Below are 16546 nucleotides of genomic sequence, written 5' to 3'. Positions count from 1 at the left end.
GCAGTCAGCTTGTGTGTACTTTGTTGCTGTTATTCCAAGTGTGTTTTGGGAAACAGTAAATGTGGTGAATCATCTGGATGATGGTCTGAAGTGAGGTTCTTGACTTGACTTACTATAGTTCAAAAGTTTGGGATCAGTACGATTTTTTAAAATGTTTTTAAAAGAAGTCTTTGCTTACCTAGGCTGCATTTATTTGATCAAAAATACAGTAAAACTTGTAATATATTCAAATAGAAAACCGCTATATTTTGAAATGTAATTTATTCCTGTGAGCCATTACTCCAGTCTTCGGGGTCATTTGATGCTTCAGAAATCATTCTAATATACTGATTTGGTGCTCAAGAACCATTTCTTATTAGTATCAGTGTTGAAAACAATAGAACGTATTCACAGCAGCACCATCTTTGATTTTTTTAATGGGAATAGAAGCGAGGCTGTGAGGGATAGACATCTCTTCAGTGGGTTGTACTATTGTTATTTAATGTGTTTTTGAATTGTTCTGCTGACGAAACACTGCAAAAATATTTTTCTGAGAGATTTCAGTTGACAAAAACTCCAGAAAATATTAGCTGTGGAAAATGAGTAATCTAGGAGTTTTATACAGCTTTTTACAGCGGATGCTATTGAAAACACGGTAAGTCTATCCGTAACAGCCTTGCTTTCATACCTGTCATGGCGCTGCTCTGAATAAGGTCTATTGTGATGCTTGAAATTTCTGTGGAATTATATTACGGTTTTCAGGATTCTTTGATGAATAGAAAGCTCAAAAGAAAAGCATTTGCTTGAAATAGAAATCTTTTGTAACATTATAAATATATTTACTGTCCCTTTTGATCAATTTTATGCATCCCTGCAAAAAAAAAAAAAAAAAAGCTGTATGCCCTCAAACCTATGAGGTTTTGTAGTGTAAATGAAGACGAGATATTAGTGGATGATTCATCTTGTGAACATGTAGGGCTCATTCACAGCAAACTTACACCTAAGGCATAACCTACAGTAAGAGGATAATTATTGCACAATAAGCCCTGATAGGTTTTTGCCATTACGATTGTCTGTCTGTACATTATCCCGCTTATTACATGGCCATTTGCCAAATAAATAAATTAATTGACATTTGAGTTGAAATTATTTTGTGATGTGAAAAAATTAGGCAGTGGAGCGCTGCAATGTACAGCTGTGGGAATCGGTTGTCCGACAACGATCAAATATACAGTTTAGCAGTCATTCTATATAAGCATTTGACTGCAGAATGTCAAAATCTGAATCAAGTGTTCCAGAGAGTCGTGTAATAAAAACAGCTACTGTGGCATAGTAAATATATGCACATCAATTTATAGCACTAAAAAAATAACCATATGTGGAACCAGCAAAACATTTGAGCTGGCAACCAAGAGAAACCCAGATACATTATATAGTTCCTAAAAAGTCCTGAGCATTTACTCTATAGAGAAACTTGCTGCAGAACCATGTCTTTCTGATAGACTGAACTCTATTCAGTCTCTTTGAAATAGATGTAGGTAAATTAAGCAGACATTTCTGTGATAATACAAACCGGTTTGTACATGTTTGTCATACATGTGATGACACCGATTTGTCTTGACAATTAATTATATATAATCGTTAAATCCCTTATTATATAATGGAAATACATTTTCTCATTTCATTATCTACATCTGTACTGTATTCATTTGCACTTATTTTAATTGTAGTTTGTGTTTAATTGTAGTTTAATTTAATTAGTGTTTAATAGTATAATTTTTGTGAATTCTGTGTTTGTGCTGTTAATGTGGCTTGTGTTTTTAAGCATTAATGTGAATGTATCTGTCACCAGTGTCAAAGACAAATTTCCGCTCTCTGACAAACAGAATGGACAATAAAGTTCAACTCAAACTCTAAATCGGTTGCTGAGATGGTCGAACCAAATCATTGAGATATTTGAACTGTTAGAAAACACTGAGCAAGTGACCACACTGTCATATCACATCTCCCCAGGAGACTTGTGTGCTGTTATTTTACACTATTGCAAGTCAAACAAAATGCTTCTTTTCTGATGAGTGTGATTTATTTCTTGCAGTTTCCGCTAAACAATGTTGTTTTGAGACTTCAAGAACACTTTTTTTCTACAAACTTGCGTCAAGATCTCACCAGATTTGTTTACAGTTACATGACTTGACTTGTGATTATTGTGACAGAATAATGCTTGATGATTTATGTCCTTTTTTCCTCCTTTCATATTTATTTTGGCTCCAATCAGACCAAGTTTAGTATTCTAAGTATAAGGGATTCGTTTTGAAACATTTTAAAACTTTCCAAATCAAGAGGAGCACTGCAACAGCATAATATGATTTATGTCATAGACTGTTGCTATAAGGAAAGAGGATGAGGAATATTTTATTACATGATTTGTTCAGTGAGACCGCCATGTAAATCCCCATGAATATTTCAGATTTGTGCAAGACCGAAGATTTGAAGCGAATGTGAACCTACTAGCATCAGAAATGAAAGACTTGTAATGGCTTTAAACCAGGGTTGTGTGCCATTCAGAATAAAAAGTTAAAATGCCTTTTTAAATCCCAGTTCAATTCCTTTGAATTTAATTTTAATTCAGGTAGCAAACAGGATACAGAATTGCAATTTGAATGCAAGGAAGTAAAATAAAAATGAATAACTTTTTAAGCTAGAAAATCAAAGTTTTTCAATACGAACTATTAACATGTTTGCAAATAATGAAAAAAAAAAAGGTTTTCACAGAATGCTTTATCTGTGTTTATTTTATTTTCATTTACAAATCTATATATTCTTCTTCCTGTCATTTTGAATTCAAATTTCAGTTCGTCTTCCTGTAGGGCGTAGCTAATTCAATTCAAAATTACACTCGTAAATTGAAAGGGAGCCAATATTTCACTTCTGATTTTTGCCTACTTATCATCGTATATGAACAGAGGGTCACATGGTACATCATTACTATTTCCCTTTTTTTTTAGGAGCTGAGACCATCAAGAAATACTGGAGCCGATATTATCAAGGTTCCCAAGGTGTAGTGTTTGTCCTCAATAGTGCTGGATCAGATGAAGAGATGGAGGCTTCCCGGTCTGAGCTCCACTTGGCCATGCAGCATCCTCAGCTGTGCAGCCTTCCTTTCCTCATTCTCGCCAACCACCAGGATTCACCAGCTGCCCGCTCTGTGTTGGAGGTATGGTAACTTTCCACACCAAATATAGCTCTATGTTAAGTGCCGACCATCTTCTCTGTGATTCGCTGCTGTTGAGGGTTGCTGGCCTCTGTTTGTACACACTCTCTGAAGTGTTTGGACTGAGCAATGGGAAGCGTGGTTTTTGGAAAGCGTCCTGTTGCCATGTAATAAGAGCTGATGTTTATGGTCAGTTTTGGAAGATGACTGACCAGGGCTGGGATAGGATGTTGTGTGGAGCTCCCCCTCCCTACTGCATCACAGAACCAGAGCTGATGGTGTAAACATGCTGTGACGTGGGCTGGCTGACTAATAGTCTTTTTCCACACGCTGAGAAAACCCGGTAGAGTTTGTTCTCCTCAGGAGGAAGTATGCTGCAGGAGGCACTTTAAGTTTTCCAAGTATGTATTAAATCTAGACATGGACATAAGTATGACAGTTTGGTGCTGGAGTTATGCATCCGAGACAGGAAATTATCAATCTATGTACATACCATGAGTACACATTTTTACAGGTTGCCAGAATTTAAACTTTGATGTCACATTTCAACAAGTTCAACATGCTTGGCTGAATATTTGGAACAAGTAATATTTGTTGTCAATCACTGATAAATTATTAATAAAATTAATAAATAAGATGAAAATAAAAAAATTTAAAATTATTTTTAAATGTGTCAGCAGTGGTTTAAAACAAAGTGCTGTTTAAACCCACTAGTGTCACATTAATTTCATGGATTAATTTAATAAAAATGTTACTTATTAAACTAAATAAATAAAACTGCCTAATCATAAAATCCTAAATCACATTGATATTTTCCCTAAAATCCGTTTAAACCAGTCATAATGTAAACATTTGGAATGTCTTATTAAACAATGCTGAGGTATAATAATTAAAGAATTTTTTTTTTTTTTTTTAAGTTTACACTATTAAATGTGAAGGAAAGACAGGGCATCGTCAGCCCAATTGATTCCCATCATTTTTGTAAACATCACATTTTGTTAGCTTTTTTGTTTATTCTTGATTATGCAGATCGTTTCCGTTAATCTTGCTTTTGGCACCTTTTAGCTGGCACAGAAGCTGTTGTCTGTGATGCAATTCAAGAAACCAAACAAATGCCTGCTGCTAACTACAGATTATATCACTGGCTGATAAATGTGACTCATAATTGGAAAATTATGACCTGGAGAGCACATTTATTTTGCTGTTCTTATATGCATATACAGCATGTTGCCTCAAAGCACTGGGGGCCGCAAGGGAGTGCTATTGTGTCTGCTGTAAATTTTAAATGAAATTACATTTAAATAAATATGTTGAAATTCACAAAATTTGTCGGAGCCGATAGCCTCGTGGGCAGCACTCCGACATATAGCACGATTGTGCTTCGGGCAACCCAAATTCGAGTCTTGGGCTCTCTCTCCTGTCAAGTCTATTCTGTCCCATCACAATAAGTGACTTTTTAAATTAAAACGTTTTTTTGTTTTAAATCACCAAAATTGACATTATTACAGTTTCATTCTACTTGGTAAAGACTACAGATATCATGAAATTAATACAAATTATTTTATTACATTGACAGCCATAGTTTTGTTTCTTTTCAGGCTTATGTATTGTGCAAAACCTCGCACAATACAACTTTAACATCATAGGATGTCCTGTTACTTTATCCTCTACAGTAAAAGACCTGGGTGTTATACTCGATTGCAACCTGTCTTTTGAAAATCATATTTCATATGTTACAAAAACAGCCTTTTTCCACCTTAGAAACATTGCTAAGCTACGTAATATGCTATCAGTTTCTGATGCAGAAAAGTTAGTTCATGCATTCATGACCTCGAGACTGGATTACTGTAATGCTTTATTAGCTGGTTGTCCTGCATCCTCAATAAACAAGCTACAGTTAGTCCAAAATGCCGCCACTAGAGTTCTTACGAGATCAAGAAAATATGATCATATAACACCGATTTTATCATCACTGCATTGGTTACCCATAAAGTTCCGTATTAATTACAAGGTATTGCTACTGACTTATAAAGCCCTAAACGGCTTAGCTCCAGTCTATTTAACGGATCTTCTATCGCCCTATAATCCATCGCGCTCTTTAAGATCACTAAATTCAAGGCTTTTGGTCATACCTAGGATTTTTTTTCTCCATTAGGTCACCTGATGGAGTTTTAGGACACCATTAGGTCACTTGATGGAGTTTTTCGGTTCCTTGCCACTGTTGCCTTTGGCTTGCTCAGTTGGGGATATTTAATTTAATTTTATCAATCAATAAATTCCTCTTGAAACAAACTTTGTTGTATTATTTTAATTTAATACTGTGAAGCTGCTTTGATACAATCTGTATTGTGAAAAGCGCTATACAAATAAACTTGACTTAACTTGACTTATACACTTACATAACAACTCCCTTAATGGTGGGTGGAATTTAGAAGATAATATTTTCCAGGTAATATTTTACACCTATTTATAATATTTGTATTTGTCACACTGCAAATAAGTCTTTATCTATGGAAAATAAAACATAGATATGTAAAAAAATAAACTCTTTAGACCTATTTATCACCTCAATATTTTGCAATATAGGTTTGTTTTTTAATAAAATAAAAATCTACTAATCTATTGATTGAAAAAAGACACCAATGTCAGGCTTGACACAAGTTCCGCATATAAAGGCTACTTTGGGGTTTGGGAGCAGATTCAGGTATAGTAGTTCTCAATAACTCACTCCTAAAAAACATTTCATCATGTCCTTTGTAAATGAAAGTAGTAACCCAGAAAATAACTTTCTCATAGCAATGCAGTTCTATTGACAATTTGTCAAATGTCGCATTGCAGCTTTGCTTATAGTACACGCTGCTTATGCATACGCCGTGAAACTGGCCTAAGTAAAGGGAAGAGCATTTACTCACTGTGGTTGCATGTGAAAGTGACACCTGCCTTCTTCCAGTGCGGTTGTGTTCGGTGTGGGATGTTTTGGCTAGCCACCTCCACTTTCTACTTGTGTTTCCCTGCTAGACTCTCTCAACTGAAGAGGCTCGTATTGTGGTCGTAGTGAGAACTCAATTGGCAGTGAGAGAAGGAGCCTGCAAAGTATTTCAGACAAGCCTGTTGCCAACTCTTGACATAAGGAAATATGCTGGAGAGGTTTTTGAAAGCTTAGGCCCTGACAATGGAAGTGAGTATCACACTTTACTCGTGTGTGCATTGGTGTGCAACAGGCATAAAATAATTACAAACATTGTCTGCTGGAATGCTTAGCATGTCAGAGAGGATTTTACTGACAACTACTAATGAAAAATAACAAAGACTTAGACGCTGGTCCCCTTTGATTTGTATAATGTATAAGCCTATAGGGTTGTATGCCACCCGGTCCGCAGATATCCTGATATTGACTAACAAGCACGCGTGACATGTTCTGTGTGAGTGCATACTGAGGAAACTCTTGTATTTGGTGTTGACTTCACTCAGTTGGTGGTCAACCGAGAGAGACCACACAGACCCCTCTTTTGTTTAAGCTCATAAATGTGGTCAGTTGCATCTGATCAGCGCAAACCACATTACTGGGGAGTTTGCCATGTGTTGGTCTATTTTTAGAAGTTGAAGTCACAGCGCTTGACCTCTTTTAGCTGTTTGCAAACACTTCCAGAGCCACGTGAGTTTGGCTTAGAGAGGCAGTGAGCTCTGCCACAGGCCTTTTATTTGATTGTGGTGTCATCTCTATTCCTGTTGTAGGCATACTGTGTGACCTGTCACAGTGAGTCCAACAGGTCGATCCTCACTTATCTCTGACATACTTGGCAATCGCATTGAATGGGATATGGCCTGACTTAGTTTACATCTGTGTGTGGAAGAGAGTGTCCTTTAACTGTCCTAGGTATCTGAGGGAGGTACAGTGTTCGAATTGTCACCTCTTTTTGTGTTGTGATATTATTTTTTGTTGCATTATTTTTTGTTTTTGTTTTGTGATTTGGTTTTTGTCTTCCGAATATTTTTTTATATATTTTTTATAATATTTATTTTTTGTCTTTAATAAATACATTAAATGGTATCATAGAAGTCAAACTTGCGAAGATTGAAAGCTTTAATTTGAACTTTCATGCTGTCTGTGCTTGTAATTTTTTTTGTGTGTGTGTGTTTGTGAGAGAGAGAGAGAGAGAGAGAGGCAAGAGAGAAAGAGTGTGGTTGTGGTTGACCCATCAAAGCAGAGAGGTGGAATAGCAGAGCAGGATATCCGAGACAGGTTTGATCCCTGAGAGGGGAACTGGCATTTGTAGTTGGATTTCTCGCTTCCTTCTCCCTCACCTCTTTGCCCCCCCACACACTCCTTTCATTTAAAAGATTGCACATTTAAATGTTTACATGTTTTATTTTGGATCTTGTTCCACATCTATTTGAAGCAGAAGCGCTTCACATTCTCTTGGAGGTTTTGAAATGCTTGCACCTGAACATTTCAAGATTCGCCATAATAAAAAGCTTCAGATAGTTGAATCTTAGTTCAAACAAACCTTTCAAGCATTACGTGCCATCATGAATAATCCAGATGTCTTGTTGAGGTGCTTTCGTGCAGAACTTGCATACTTAATATTAAATGAAAGATACTAAATGTCTCTCAGTGTGTGTACAAACAAATTGTTTGCTTAACTCTTCATGTGAGAAAAGGGTTAGATAAAGATGGACAAGCTAAGTTAGAATATTCATCTTTGTAGATTAATTAAACTTTCTTAATTGTTGTGCACCATGCCATCTGATTTCATTATAATAATCAAATTCTTCTCAGACGTATTTGGGGTTGTAAGATGTCCTTTGTTGTTGTATAGCAGGTGTTGTTGTGAATTTGTGGTTAAAAGAACATGATCCAAACTCATGAGGTTTACCGCAAAGGCTCAGTCACCTGCCCAGAGAGCTGCAGAGACTAAACACCCTTCAAACTCTGAGTCATGATGTATAATCAGCAGGTCATCACTGCCCACTGAGCAGCTACACAACTGACTCTGATTCTTCTGTCAGAAGGGCCACTGCCATCTGTCATAACTGACCGGATTTGAGCTTTCATCAGAAAGTCGAAGGCTAAAATTTCATTTGAACGTTGTGACGTTAGCATCTTAAGCCGTTGAGAAACTTTTCTGGACTATGGTGAGTTGATTCACGTCACACTAAATGCTGTTTACAGACAGACTGGTTTAGATGTTTTGTACATTGAAATATTTTTTTATGCTGATATATGTAACAGGTATTATTTGTTTCTGGTAAATAGTTTTAAAGATAAGTTGTGTTTAGGTTTTCCCAAGCATAGCAGAACCCAGTGTGTACACTCTGCATTCTGTGTTGTTGCAAGCTAGTTATTAGTGCTGCCCGGTATCGTTTTATGGCATAATGTTGGCGACTTCTCATTTTTACATTGCCGCAGTGAAGTTTAAAAGACTCGTTGGACCTGTAAAGTCCTCACTAGGGCCCTGTGTGCAACTTTTTTTCAGGAGGGAAATATTCATGGGACGGAATTCCTTGTTGACACCAACCTCCTGCTGTTGGGGCCCAAGGAGGAAGTGAGCAGAGAGAGGGGCGTCATATGTTGATACAACACCTCAACAAAGCGCGCTGTGTGGATGTTTTCCCCCAATGCACTGTTTCTTGTTTTATGAAGGTTCCTGCATGAATGCGCAAATGTTGGGCTGAGGAACTGATCTTAGGATAGAGAAGACATCATATTATCAACTGTGAGGAAATCAACCGTAGTTCCACACAGAGTCTGTGCTGATTTTCTAGAGGTTACTTCACAGGTCTGACAACATCACCCTGTAAGTCTCCAGATCAATTTCGGATGATCTGATCTAGTTGTCAGCTGATATCAGCTGATATTTAAATTTTTTTTTAAATCATCTGCATCACCCGATAAGTGATAATAGCTGGGCTTTTACAGTGGTTATGTTTACATGCACAACTTTTGTTTCAATCAGAGTTAATTCATTCCGATTGATGAATCTGAATGTAGTGTTTACATGAACTCTAAATAAAGTGATTGGGTTGATGTTTGTCACAAGCATAAAATCGCAATTGAGTTTTTGATATGCACACATTGCACGAATATACAGAATTTTCCACTGTTTGCACATATCTCCTACATTGCTACTTTTCTATTACGGGTCTTAATTAGGAGACAATGAGCATATGAACCTTTGTGCCGTGCTGCTTATATTTATCACGCAGTAAACATGCCCCTACCCGTGCCCAAAACCAGCCGTCTGTGGATGAGAGTATGAAACGGACTGGTGGGACGTTGTCCTGCTCCACTTCACAGATGATGAGTGGTAGGGGAATTTTAGTATGACGCAACAGTCATTTGACACTTTATTCAACAACAACAACAGCTTGTTCCACGCATCATACGTCATTATGCCATTTCTTGTTTCGGTTCTCAATCCAATCAGGTGTTTACATGTCCTATTGATCGGATTAGAAAAAGAAAAAACTACCCCTTCCGATCCGATCGAGCTCAGTCGGATCGATTAAGGTGTTTACATGAAGGCATTTCAGTCTGATTGAGCCATCAATCCGATTATTATTTGGTTGCATATAAACGTAGCCATTGACAGCTTTTTGAACGTCAGTGCTTGAGCACAGGCTCACAGGAGCACCTATTCTCTGTCTTCATTAGTTTACTGTCTGTTAATAGTTCTGTCTAATGAGTTAGCAGCAAACAAATAAATTAAAAGGTATGTGAAAGTATTATAGTGTCTGCTTTTCTATTATTAGTAACAGAAGGGGTAAATTCTGTAATACTTGTCAGCATATATGCATTTATATCAAGTCTTTGAATATGAAATATTTGAAAAGTATAAATAGATGAATTTCATTGCAACTTGTGTTATTTAGATAAATAGTGTGATATCATATATCTGCTTTATATTGGTCATCATCCACACTACTTTAGGATATTGGCATGGGCTATCAGAAAAATCCATAACCGTCCATCGTTTGAAGTCAAGTGAGATAGGTTGACGTGTTCACCTGATGATAACATGCTTGATCAGATTATAAGGGGAGGGTCTCTCGTTTTGTAAAAATACATTTCATGTGTTTTTTTCAAATATTCAATAAGTTATTACTGGGAAAGTACATGTAGGGAAAGTTTTAAACTTTTGCAGTTACATGCAGCTTTAAAAGACTGCATGTAACTGCAAAAGTTTAAAACTTTCCCTACATGCAAATATCTACACTTCCCTTCAATAAAGCGGCACATCACATGAGTTTGAATTTTCAATATACTGTACATGAAATTCAAAAAAGGCTACAGGTACCAAGAAAGTTGTTCCTCATGGTCAGTAAATTATTTTCTTGATTGGTCTGGGAATGTACGAGTCAAAGGACAATGTAGTATGTACAAGGAATTGATATTACTCATCTGTATTCCTTCAGAACATACTTCATCAACGGTCAAAAAGTACGTTCTTAGTTGAAAACTGCATATTCTAAAAGTATGTGGTTACGGACACTGCACTTCTTTAAGCACAGTGATTGATAGAGAGGCAAGTAGGCAGTCCGTTGATGTTGTCTGGGTTAGGTTGGATTAGCATTTACACAACCTGTCTCATATAATCGCTTGCATTTTCATCTGTCTGTGAATGTGGTTGGAGTAATCAGATTACTAAGCATTTTGGACCCTGTTTACACCTGTATTCAGTGCTGACCACTTTCGATCGAATCACCCTTTACCAAGTGTAAACAGTCCAGATGACTATACAAAATGCTGTCTGTAAGGAGTGAATTACTTCACATCTGGTTTCAGTGAACCAAATTTATAACTCATGTTGCTTACCAATTGAATTTGTGACAAAATAATACAACACAAGCAACTGTGCCATCAAGCTGGATTCAAGCTCTACCTTTTGGGACTTTTTTTGTGCTGTAACTTTCAGCCAAAATATGTGTTTGTTTACAGAATGTGTTGTCTACTTTTCATACTAGCAAAAACCTCACGACTCAACTATTCAACAGTTCAGATTACAGACCCCGATTCTCTCCCACCTCACGCACCCACTGCCTCAAACACATAATTAATCATAAAGATCTGCTGTGTTTGACATTCATGTTCCCTGAGGAACCAAGGCTAGTATGTGTCATTTGTTTCCAAAAGATTTGTGTGGATGTGGAAATTGCATGAATCCAGCTCTTTCCTTGTGTGTTAGCTTTCTATTCTGGAAACTTCAGGTCAGAAATGTCTTTGTTTTTCTGCACGTCTTGACTAGTGTGGACAGGATTTCATTCCAAGTCTGAAACATCTCTTCATTTGTTAATCATATGTGGATAGTGTGATTCCATTGGCACATGCAGAAGAATATTTCCTGTCCTATCGGGTCTTCTAGCAGATGGTCTTTTTTTGGAGAGTACAGTCCTGGATTGTAGTGTTGAAGTGAAGCCATGTTTTACTCACGCTACGGTACAACCTTTTTTAGAAAGTCGGTATTCATTGTTTATTACTTGTTTGTATATTTATATCTGTACATGTTTATTATGTGCGTGTGTGTGTACACTAGGGGTGTCAATTTCCCACGTTTCGGTTTTAATCTTAGTTCTTTGCTTTGAGTTTGGTTCAGTAAATATCTGGTGCATTATTTTTAGTGAAATTTCTGCAGACCATGTAGGCCTAGCAATAACCAGGGAAGACCCTTATTAGTCACCAATTGTTTAATTTAGTATTATTCTTTAAATATTTTTAATTAAAAAAAAAAATGCTTAAAGTCTCTAAAAATGGTGTCATTATGACTAAGTTCCACCAATGTACTATTTGTGTGCTCTAGAAATGTTTTTCTGGTGGACCATTTTTGATGGTCCACCAGTTCCACATGTAGAGCAGATTTGAGACATCCTGACATGGTGGGAGTCACTAATGATTTTAGTGAAAAACATCTATGGTCCTTAGAAGAAACGATGAGTAAATACCACAATTTTCTGTTTTTGTGTTTGTTTTTTGTATGTATTGTTGGGTCCTGTTAAATCAATGGATTGATACAGTATATTCTTTAACAAGGGGTATTTCTCCTCTTTTGATCACTGATCTTTTTGACCCTGTCTGAAGAGTTGTATTTTTTTTGTTTTAATCTCTCAGTTGACCTGAACTGATTTGGCAGTGGGATACACCAGACGGAACTGTCTGGTTTTCCAATTGAATGAAGAAAGGGTTAGAAGCTTTAATGGTGGTCTGGTTGACCACATACTGTCTAGTTGACCCATCTAATGAGGTAGTCTAGACTAGAGCAACATCCCCCCTCATATGGTAGTGAACTGGTCTAATTTTTATGATATGAAGTAATTTGATAAATACAAAACTGTAGTAAACGTTTTAGGTAATTTAATCCCTGTTATAACTGACTTGTAGATAGTGTTGAATTCATTTATTAGTAAAGATTAAAGGAGTCATGACCTGTAATTTTCACTTTTCCACGAGAAAAAATGTATGTTATGATTGCCTAACGATTATACACTGGCCGGGAAGCCGATATTTAAAAGTGAAGCGTTTGTTTACCCCTGGGTTCGTCAACCAGCCCACGTGCACGCGCACTCAAATACGTGATGTTAATTTCTGCGCCGACTTGACGTCAAGTTGGCGCAGGATATACCATATATGGACACCGCAGACCCCTCTCCCCCTCATATTCAGTCGAGCGCCGGGATTCCGATTCGAAGTACGCACTTGACCGTGAAAGATGCAGAAACGTGGTGCACACGTGAGTTGCTCTGTTGTTGACTGCCAGAATCAACATGGAAATGTTTTTTCTCTCCCAAGAACGGACCAAGCTATCAGGGACCAGTGGATTAAATTCATTTTTAATGAAGCGGTTCCTACAACCCTTCCCACTGGCTTAGGTGTCTGTGCTAAACATTTTACAAAAATTGCGTTGCAATGATAAGATCTTTATTCACGCGATCAACAGACTGTCTGTCTTCTGCTCAGTCAGTGCTCATCATGCTGCAACCTTTCATGTGATGGAATAGATTTAAATATAATGCTTTAAACGATACTTTTCACGATTTGTTAATCTCGATAGCTGTAATAGTAAAAACGTAGTAAAAGTTTTCGAGAGAGTTCATATAATACTAGCTATTTCATATGCAAGCATGTCAGCCAATCACAGCAGTGGGCGTTTGCACTGCAGTCTCACAGCAGACACGCCCCTTAAAACAGAGCGTTCAAATCTGAGGCTGAAATCAGGCTTGGAAAAATGGCTTTTATTTATAAATTATGACCATTTTTTATGTAAAAATCATACTAACATTATAAGGGCACCCCAGGCAACATTATAAAATAATAAAACAATCCAGTTCATGACTCCTTTAATTACTATTCTCATGGTTTCACACTGACTCACTATGTGATGATGAGGTGAGGGTCAGTCCATCTCAAGTAAAATAGTAAAATGTAAATGGTCACACAACATTCATTGGATCACTTGAGATGGATTAACCTGTGAGTCTCTGAGTAATGCATAATAGTCAGGTTCACATTTTCACCTTTCAGTGTAACAAGTGACTCAAGATGATGAAATCCAGGATTCTTACATTCAGCCACAGGATAAGCAGCAAAGGCTCTGGAATATGATCTCTGGTTATGATCATATGACAGTCGACTGTTATAATATGGAATGAATAAAATGGTCTTACATAATAATGTACACAAGCTATTTGAATTTTATATGGCTCAAGTCTTTTCCAGTATCTAAGGTCTTTTACATGAACCTCAACAATAATTTCACACATGAAAACAAAATGTGTTCCCACCAATATTTAAACCAAACTTGTTAATAATAATTATACTAAGAATATAACAATGAACAATTATTATAATGTTATATTCACTATTATTACCATTTCCATATTTTTATGTGGGTGGTCTTAGTTAACTTTTTTGGATCCCTGCTCAGTATCATCCTCCCACAGGGTTACATTTCTTAAATTCACCAGATGTTGAAGGACAGTTGGTTTCATTTAGCTATTTTGTCATTGTCGATTCACGTGTGGGGAAATGGATGTCACAGGTCAAACCTTCATCTCTGTAACTCTTCTTATGGAGATCTAAGAGTCTGTTAACATCTATTCACACAGATCCGTGCCAAATTTCAACCTTCTGACGTGAGCATAAATCCTTAGCCGTGTATACAATATATGCAGCTGTGCCTTTTGCGTGTTGATTCTTTTTTCTTTCTTTTTTTAAAGATAACATCGGATCAGTGGTGGCTGGCGGGCTTTAATAGTCATCATGTCAAGCACGAATAATGATAAAATGAATCAGTATCTTTCTCAGGGTTTTCACATAAGAACCTCCAAAAATTATCAAAATCAATTTTCTTCAAAATTTGAAAGGTCATGATGACAAAAAATTGGTAGTCATATCAGCTGCAAAAATCCCGATCAGAGCATCCCTAATGTATACAGCCACACAATATAAATATAATTTCACTAACTAGCCTATCACTTGAATAAAAAATCCATCCTTCTATCCTTTTAAATGTCTTTGTTTAAAAAAGCACGTTTGGCTGTTTATTAAAGCGAAGTGAAGCATATATCCAACATGGGTCTTCCATCATTTTTAATTTGTAGCTGCTGTTCGAATGGTAGCTTGGTAAATTGGTAGGCGATCAAATATTCAATATCTCTACTCCATAATTAATGTAGTTGCACTAATTTATGTCTCTATGTCACGGAGGGAATGCGGCAAAAACTCGAATAAACAGCTGGATTTATTTGCAAGCAGTTTCTTTAATGAACACAAACTTAAATTAACACTTCTCAGGTAACCGGGGAACAAAAACACTGTAAACAGAACAACCACTATTATGAGACAAGATCTGACAAAGAATGTAACAAACACAGGACTGTAAATACAAAAGAAGTAGGGACTAATCAAGATAATTAAATAGACACAAGTGTAATGAGGGCAGATCAAAAACCATGGCAACTAATGAACTGAGACGAAGGAAACAAGAACTAGGGCTGCACTTTGTCGTTTTAGCTTTTATCAATATCACAATGTGCTATAGTCTGCGATAGTCGCATCGCAGGATTTGCGACACCAAGTGTAGGGATCGTAGTTGATCTATGGTCCAGTCGGGCCAGCTGCGATTTGGTCCAATCCCCCAATTCGGAACGCATGTGATTCACGGAGTAATTGCAAAGTTTAACCATCATAGAGAGAAAGTTTATCATTTGTATGTGAGTTTAAGTCCTGCCAGTTTAAACATCAAGCGCAGACCAACGTGCTACTACATTTCTCTTCAATACGGTAGGAAATTAAATTAATGAACGGTTAATAAACGATGTCCCAAAGCTTGCCTACTCTTCTGCTACACACTCAAAATAATTTACTTTTTCTTCACAAAAAGATTACTTTAGTTTACTTTAGGGCATAGTATGGGCTGATTTCACGCAGCCGCCATTTTGAAATCGAAAGTGAGGCTCCGGTGGGAAGAACCCCGGAAGTAAAGATAAACAACAATGCCTTGGATTACCAACCTGAAGCTGCTGCCGCGATTTACACTATTGGATGTTACTATTCAATATAGGATATATATATAGTTCATTCCTGCTTCTTTTTTTACATTCTGAATTATATATAAAAAAATATTTTATTTATAAATGAATTTCACTGTATATAGTCTAAAGTATGAAAGAAATGTATGTACATTTTTAGAATTGACACACCATCATTAAACACATCAATACGCCATCGCATTCACGACTCTCCTGTGATTAAAGGCGACACTTCCGGTTTTCTTCCCACCGGAGCCTCGCTTTCGATTTCAAAATAACGGCTGCGTGAAATCAGCGTATAAGTAGGCGAATTGGGGTGCAGCATTAGTTGGATTTGGTGGCACTGATTGAGCCAGCAGTGATCCAAAATAACATCAGGTGTGGTCCTCAGACAAGTGGTCATTTATGATGACTAATGCACAGTTGTTCTCTTTATACCCAATACTTTTTTATGCTTCATTCTTCATTCAATTGTTCCTCATTTAGAACCTCGACAATACCACAAACGAATCCCCATTACTTGATGAAAAGTAAAAAGCAAAATTATTTATATTGCCGTAAATTGTTGTTCAAGTGATTGTTTTTCTTTCTGTGGTGATAAATAATTCAAGAGCTGTTATCGTGATTATATAGGAAGTTTTGTTTGATTAGATTGATTAATGTTGGATTTAGTTTTACATTACTTCATCAGGGGACTGAGTAGTTTCTAACTCTGGAACAGTCGTCAGTGGTTTCAAGTGTACCACAATTTTTGCAGCATTGTTCAGGTGCTTAGAAATAATATGTCAGTGGTTGCGAGTTTGCTTCAACAGTTTGATTCATGCTTTGGTC

General features: G+C 36.8%; 1 protein-coding gene across 2 annotated transcripts in view; it reads left to right on the top strand.

Annotated features, from left to right (window-relative positions):
- Window positions 1–16546, top strand: part of arl15a (ADP-ribosylation factor-like 15a) — a 184587-nt gene that overhangs the window by 89147 nt on the left and 78894 nt on the right. For both annotated transcript variants that reach the window (XM_082168800.1, XM_082168801.1), the window contains exon 4: window positions 2985–3193. In XM_082168800.1, the coding sequence (XP_082024926.1) occupies window positions 2985–3193 (209 nt within the window). The remainder of the gene's footprint in view (window positions 1–2984; window positions 3194–16546) is intronic.

This window comes from Leuciscus leuciscus (genome assembly GCF_965113295.1).
Source record: "Leuciscus leuciscus genome assembly, chromosome: 5".
In the NCBI taxonomy this organism is placed as follows: Eukaryota; Metazoa; Chordata; class Actinopteri; order Cypriniformes; family Leuciscidae; genus Leuciscus; species Leuciscus leuciscus.
The sequence above is the reverse complement of the archived record's forward strand: the minus strand, read 5'-3'. Positions and strand labels throughout refer to the sequence as shown.